The sequence below is a fragment of the Anas acuta genome, chromosome 9 (assembly GCF_963932015.1).
Source record: "Anas acuta chromosome 9, bAnaAcu1.1, whole genome shotgun sequence".
NCBI classification, from domain to species: domain Eukaryota; kingdom Metazoa; phylum Chordata; class Aves; order Anseriformes; family Anatidae; genus Anas; species Anas acuta.
The window spans coordinates 21,866,568-21,873,614 of NC_088987.1; the positions used below are offsets into that span (position 1 = coordinate 21,866,568).

Here is a 7,047-nt window from a genome sequence, read left to right on the forward strand (position 1 = left end):
ATAAAATAGCAGTGAAACCGAAATGATTATTTCATTGGTGAGAATATTTTAAAATGTACTTCAGTATACAAAACATCATGAATTTCAAAATCCAAAAGGAGCTTGTTTTTACAGAAGCATACAACATCACTGAAAGTCAAGATGGAATTTTTCTCTACCAGCTCACTGCTTTCACTTTTGAAGGCTCAAGAATTTAAGACTAGACCATGAGACGACAACATTCCTAAATGTTACCAATATCTACTGTTCATGCATCCTCTGTGTGACATTCACTCATCCATGCTGCCTGTACATACAGAAATAGCAAGGTAAGTATAGTGGTTTTGATCCATAAATACCTGTAGTCAAATTAAACGTGGGACATTATCTTTACTCATAAGATGCTCAAACCTAAGTTAGCAAGCACTCCTCATTTTTTACAAGCTGTCCATAGTCTTTTCTTACATCTATTTTGCACCAGTTCGATGAATGTCTGCTACTGATTCTTGATCTGAGATGTGTTCAGAAGCCAATCCTGAAAAATTCTGATATTCAGAATCCTTCCTACTTTGGCTTGGTATATGGATGGACACACCAGGTCAGAAACAGATTTGCAGTCATATTTTCATATTGATTAGTATGTACGCTCCTCTGCCCTCCCCTAGAGGTGAACCTGCAGTGGCATTAGCAGTCATTGTCCATCTTTGCAGAAATTCGGAGTAATGTTAACTGATTCCGTAACATCCCCTTAACTTTGCTATATTGGTGTTGTGAAGCTTTAAAGTTTTGAGTGCAGAAGAGACCTCCCAGGTTTTTAGCAGCTCTTATTTTGTCATTTGCAAAAAAGACCTTTCTGGCAAGAGGATCGGTGAACTCAAGAGGTGACTTGGTTTCCGTTTTTGTGACAAACACAGCAAAAACAGCTTTAACATCCTGTTTAAAGCAGTCCTGAGGTGAGAGCCTTGCGAGATGTTGAGCAGAAGCTGCTTTGTGGAGGATCCTTTGCTATCACGTGGCTTCACTGCAGGGTACAGGCTTTCAGCTGATTTTGTCATGGCCTCCATTTCCTTGCTAAACAACAGGCCAGTGACCCGAAACACAGTCTAGGTGATTCTCTGAAGGCAACCTGCCAAAGCGTTTTGCAAAAAAGGAACCTGACACATAGCTATCGTTTAAGGCCAATTTATCTCAAGAATCAATGGGCCTTTAAAAATTCACCAGCTCACATATCCTTTTCAGTGATGGTAGTTAACTCGTGTGTGTCCTGATTTTGTGGGCTTTTCAGAGAACCTTGATTTTCAGCACATGCTGACACATCCATCGGTAAAAGGAAACTAACGGCCTTTACTTTACCCCTGGAGGAAAATGAGAGAGGATTATGAGGATTAGAAATATATAAAACATGCAAAGAAACTCAAAAAAAGAATCAAACAAAAACAACAACAAAAAACAGCTAAGAAAAAACAAACAAACAAAAAAAAAACACACCAGCAAGCAGAAGGTAAATGCTGTCAGCACTTGCATGATGCGTGGAGGCAGAATTTCCTGCCCTGCTCAGGCAGCTCACACAGGCTTCCCAGGGGGCCAGGCACAGCGCTGTCTGTCTGTCTGTCTGCTGGAAGCATCTGCCTTTTTCCACTGAGCCCAAGGGCTGTCTGTCAGCACTTGGCTCCCATGTACAAAGCCCAGTGCGTGCAGATCCCTCAGATGCCCTTGTGTCTGCTGGGTGTGCCCTGTCCAGGGGCCCTGCCAGTGGTTTTTTACATGCACAGGTAGCCAGCTCCTCAAAGTGTGTGTGAGAACGGGTGTTTTGAAGTGGTGAGTGTGTGCATGTGTGTGTGTGTGGTAAATTACACGGATGGTGAAAGCTGAGGTAGAAACATGCTCCTTTGTGTGTGCCGAAACTGGCTGTTTGGCAGGTAAACAGAGCGGGTTTTGCAGAGATTCTGTTTGTTTGTTTTTGCTCAGTCTCCTCTGCAATCAGCAGCAGCTCCTTCTGCCTCTCAAGGAACACGTGAAAGGAAAACATGAAACTGTGAAAGCACTCTGTGATAGTTACCGGGGGCGTCCCTGGCCTCAGCGATTTCCTCAGCCCTTCTCACCTGCCAATTAGACCTGGAAAGTGAAACCCACAAGCAAAGACAGTCCTACCCAGCTCATCGGAATGAGGTGCCAGTCATGCCCAAGCAGTGTGTTAGTTGGCCAGAAGCTTTACCTCTGGTCGAGCCAGGGATCTGCACTGTGGCATTGCTGAAAAACATCGTCCTCTCCTCTGCTCTGGATCACACACACAACTCCAGCAGGCTACGTAACAAAACCATTTCCTTGTACGCGAGCTTGATCTTCCAGCCTGCGCATCAGCCATTCCCTGTTTGTCTCACCAAACAAAATCCACGCACTGTGGTCTAGACAAATGCCAGCAGCGCAGGTGTGCCAGCCAAACGTGCCAGCACAGCCAGCAGCGTGCCGCTGGTGCCCTCTGCAGAGGCTCCCTTGGGGCCAGAGCTGCTCAGGGACTGGGGAGGCAGCTTGGTGAGGGCTGTACCAAGGCTTTGTGCATTTTGTGATTCTACTAAGATAGCCCTGAAAGCCATCTCTTATCCAGCCTGGTGTATTACAATATTCAGTCTTTTTTCATTTTCAACAAATTGTGGGAATCACGGTATAAACAATGCTTTAGCATGTATGAATGAAAATGTAGACCCACAGATTAGTGGTGATTTGGTGGCAGTGCTGGTATTTTATTGCTGGGCTGCAGCTGCACTCTAGATAAATAGAAGGTTGTAATCCTGAACAGTCACTTTTAAAGGTAACAGTATTCAGCTTCTCATGTACAATTATAGTTTTAGAGCAAAATGCAAGTACAATAAACAAAGCATAAAACACCTGTCACAGAACAGCATGCCGGCAAGCAAAAATGCCATCACTGTAAAAAATTATGCTTAATTAGCTTGCTGAATTCATTGCTACAAATTAACCTGCTAGTTAAAGGCTTACTAGGATTTCTGCCTGTGTTAGCCATTTCTATGTAAATGGCAACAACCGCTACTATGGGCAGAAAATATATTAAACTTTTTCTTCATATGAAAATAACCGAGCTTAAAGCTTCAGGATATCAGCCATTTTTTTAATAGGGTTAGGTAAAAAGCTCTGTCCATAATTATGTCTTCTGTTAAAGCAGCCAGCAGCGGGTGGACAGGAGCCCCTGTGCCAGACTCACTGCTGGCAAGGCAGCTGTAATGAGAACGATAAAACAATCTGCAACACTCCCCTGCCCATTAGGTAGGCAGTGCTTTTCATCTAGGGGCCCCAAAGCATCAGTTAGAAGACACCTACGCTGCTAGCTCAGAAACAAAACCTCTCTTTCCTTTAGGAGACAGCAGTGGTGTTTGCCTGTGCCGGTCATCCCCCTGCACGCCGACCGCGTGTTTCCCAACACAAGCGCCTTCCAAGTGAGGTGCCTTCAGGGCACAACTCTGAAGTGTTTATGTGCTCTGGGAGCCTGCAGTTTGGCAGAACTCAGCGAAGTGTATGCTGAAACCCAGAGCTACGGGGTCAGGGCGCTTTTGAAAATGATACGAGTTCCCTGCCAGGGTCTAAATTTAGGTGTTTAAATGCTGTGAAGTATCTGACCCTCAAACGTCCTTACAAGAAAACACAGGTGTAGGTGGGCAAACCGATGGGTTTCTCCTGTTTAAATGCATGCTCTGAGGCCATTTGGACTCTTTCTGTTATGAGCACAGCATGATCAGCACTAACAGGAGCTATCTGAAGGGATTCACACTGTGTGCAACAGCACCGGGAGGGCGCTGCTGCTGTCACGTATCACAATCGCATCATTAGCGCTTCTACCTTTGATTGTTGCCGTGCACTGGAGAGCTTTTCATCAGCGAGCAGCGATGCTCAGGACTTGTCCGGGAGCCATTTCACTTAATTTAGAGCCCTGAGAATATTCTTCTCAAGGCTGAAAGCATTAATTTGTAATACTTCAGTTACAGGGGCAAAATGATACGGTAAATCTACATTCACGAATCTCATTAATCACACTTTCAGAAGCATAGCTCAGAGTGCCCCAGTATCTTCACGCTTTTTGTTCAAAGTTTTAAAATCCCTTTGAAGCGTTGCTTGCCAGAGCTACGCATCAATCCGCAAAACTGCCTTGCTGCCACGGGGAGATCTCAACCCCTTTCACTCTCCCCTCGTCTGCTCCTTTTATTTATTTATTTATTAATTTTTTAAATAGAAAATTTAAAACTGACACTGACAATTCCACAGATGCCGCAGGGAGGAGCAGGACGTCCCGCTCTAAACAGACCTCCCATCAGCTCAGTGCCCAGAGCCATGTGAGCGATCAGAGATGCTGCTGCTGCTGAACTGAGTCCCAGAGCGACACCCATGTGTGTTACGAGGTGGAACCAGCCCGCTGTGAAGGCAACCCCCATACCTGCACCTGCGGACGTGCTCCTGGAACAGCTTCATCTTGCTGGGACTGCTGCTGGAGAAGCAGTCAGCTGGGCTCTTCCCTGCCCTGGGAGGCCTCGTGCCAGGAGGAGCGGGCGCAGCCGCAGCGGTGGAGTAGCGCCGCACGGTCATGGTGGTGGCTGAGGAGCAGAGAGAAGAGCGGAGCCGGGAGCAAACCCAGCCAGCCGCCGGGACAGCTGGGCCTCGAGGACATCGCCGGCCAGCACGCAGGCTGCAAGGGCAGCTGCAGCTCGCACACTGTGCCAGGGGACTTTGCAGCGTGCCGGTGAACTCAACTCGACAGGCACAAGGGGAGGGGGTGGCCACTGGCCTCCAGCATGTACACCGACCGGCCTGACCCTGCTAACAACCGTACCCAATTCCGGGCAGGTATTGCTCCCCAAACAACATTTTTGATCTTCCTGCTCCATGAAATCCTTCAGTAGTGCCAACTAAACTACAGATGAGGAAATATTCTATTTTTCCCCCCCGAATTAGGAAGAGGCAGCATTCCTATTTACGGCTCCCTCTCCCTCAGCCAAAATCAACCACAAAAAGAAACTGCACCTCTGGTGTAATGTGTGCAACCCACCAGTACTTGCTACTGTTTGAAGACTTCTCTCAGCCTTTTCTTAGGCAAGATCACCACATAATGACAGCTGTTGGTCCTTTAGGTCTGAAGAGACAGACAAGGGACTCAAACCCACATCAGGGCAGTCTGTGCCCACAGACACCCATGGCAGTAAGTCAAGTTCTGCTTCAGCAAAGACACGCGGAGCTCCCTGAGGTGAATGCCTCACTCGGGGAGCCGCCAAGCACTGCGCTAAGCCCAGTGCGGGCACCCTGTGAGATCACGGAGTGAGAAAATGGGCTAAGGGGCTGCGGGTGTGGGCACTGAGGGAGGCAGCCATACAGCAGCTGGCTCGCCCCCTCTCCCGCAGATCAGTAAGAACCAGAGGCCCCGCTCGGGTGGCACGCAGCAGTGTCACCGTACCTGCCTGCTCTGCCGCTGCTGCCGCAGGGCCGGGTGCGGGGTCCGGCCGTGCTGTGGGGCCAGCGAGGCTCCCAGCTCTCGATGCCGTGGTGCCCGGCCCGCAGGCCCGCAGCTCGCCCCTCAGGGCCCGGTTCTCCCGCTCCAGCTCGTCGATCTGGGAGCGCATCTCGCGGATGAGCTGGAGGAGGTGCATGTTGCCCTCCATGGCCCCGCTCGCGGCAGCCAGCCTCCTGGCCCCCCTCATGGGTGGCTCCTCTGCCAGCAGCGAGCTCGCCCCGCTCTTAAAGCAGAGCCCGGGCCCTCTTTCACCACCACCAGAGCTGGTGGAAGTCGTCAGGTTGCTAAGAGAGGGCCCATGATTTATTCATGCCCTGTGTCATTTTTCAGAGCGGCTCACACAAATCTCTGATGGCACTGCTGAATTATCAGAACACCCTTCCCTGTCCCTTCCCTCGCTGTGGGGCTCGGGTTTTCTCCAGAAGGACCACGACAGAAGGGTCTGCCTGGAGCCCGCGTCCCCTGGTTGATCCGTTCAGCCCACCCCGTGTCTCAGCAGCACTGAAGGAGGGCTCGGTGCTTCCTGCACCACCGGATGAACTGTTCATTTCTGTTCTTTGCACCTGGAAAAGAATTAGCAGTTTCTCAAAGGGAAATCAGATTTCCAAATGAGCTAAAATCACTCAAGGCCCCTGCTATCAGCTGGGCTCAGCATGGCAGCAGCTGTGAGGGAAGAGGGAGAACCAGAGCCCCCCTGGGGGGACAGCAGGCGCCACTCTGTGCCCTGCCAGCTGCTTTGGCAGCTCACTCCGGCGAAGCACCCGCCCCAGCTCCTGGGAGTGTAAGCAGAGACAGATCAGATGTGAATCTGCATGAGGGAGGGGAACACAGTCCTCATGGCCTAGTCCCTAAAGGTATCTTTCTGCTGGCAAAAAATATACAAAAATCTCACAAAACATGTTGTTTTTCCCTCTAACATCAGAATTTAAAAACCAAGAATGCCAGAAAGCCAGCATGAAAATGATTTAAAGCAGCTTTTGCTTTGAGACCATTCAGGTGCTTTCTACTAGCTTAAAAGTGGCTCAGGAATATCTGAAGAAAGAGACCCTTGGCCACCCGCACTTCACCAGCAGAGGCCCACAATGCTCACAGCAAGAGATACACCTTGTACGAGAAAAGCAATTCCAGTAGTTCGCTCTGTGCTCACTGACAGCTCTCCAGCACTGGCTTCAGCTTCATATTTCTGGTTTTCAGCAAGTGGATCAGGTACTGGAGGAGCGACCACACGTGCCCGTGGCTGTAACCTCACTGCTGGCGGTGCAGCTGGCAGGCTCAGGGGGCAGGGAGCCTTGCCAGCTCAGCAGGTAGCTCACCCTGCTGCGGTGAAGATCTCTCTGATCTCACATCCACTGCAGCCAGACTGGCAGTGAACACAGGCCTTTGTTGGTCCAGAGCTTCTGAGGAAATGGAGTTTCTCCTGTAACCTTGCCCTGCTGCTCCCACTGCCTCTCCTGCCCAGGGAGTGATGAGTTGGGATTTTGGGGTGATGGAGAAGCTGGTGAAGCACATTCCCCATGGCCAGATGGCTTCGCATCTGCAAGCACAGGGCTGTAAGT

The 7,047-nt window shown here is 49.7% G+C and overlaps 1 protein-coding gene across 1 annotated transcript; it reads right to left on the reverse strand.

The window, feature by feature from the left end:
- Positions 1-6: 6 nt before the first annotated feature.
- Positions 7-6,307, reverse strand: CCDC195 (coiled-coil domain containing 195). Its single transcript, XM_068692386.1, has 3 exons — positions 5,439-6,307; positions 4,424-4,800; positions 7-1,334 (listed from the first exon to the last, which is right to left on the reverse strand). The coding sequence occupies exons 1-3, from the start codon at positions 5,676-5,678 to the stop codon at positions 1,202-1,204; spliced, it is 750 nt and encodes a 249-aa protein (XP_068548487.1). The 5' UTR covers positions 5,679-6,307; the 3' UTR covers positions 7-1,201.
- Between the last annotated feature and the right edge of the window lie 740 nt (positions 6,308-7,047).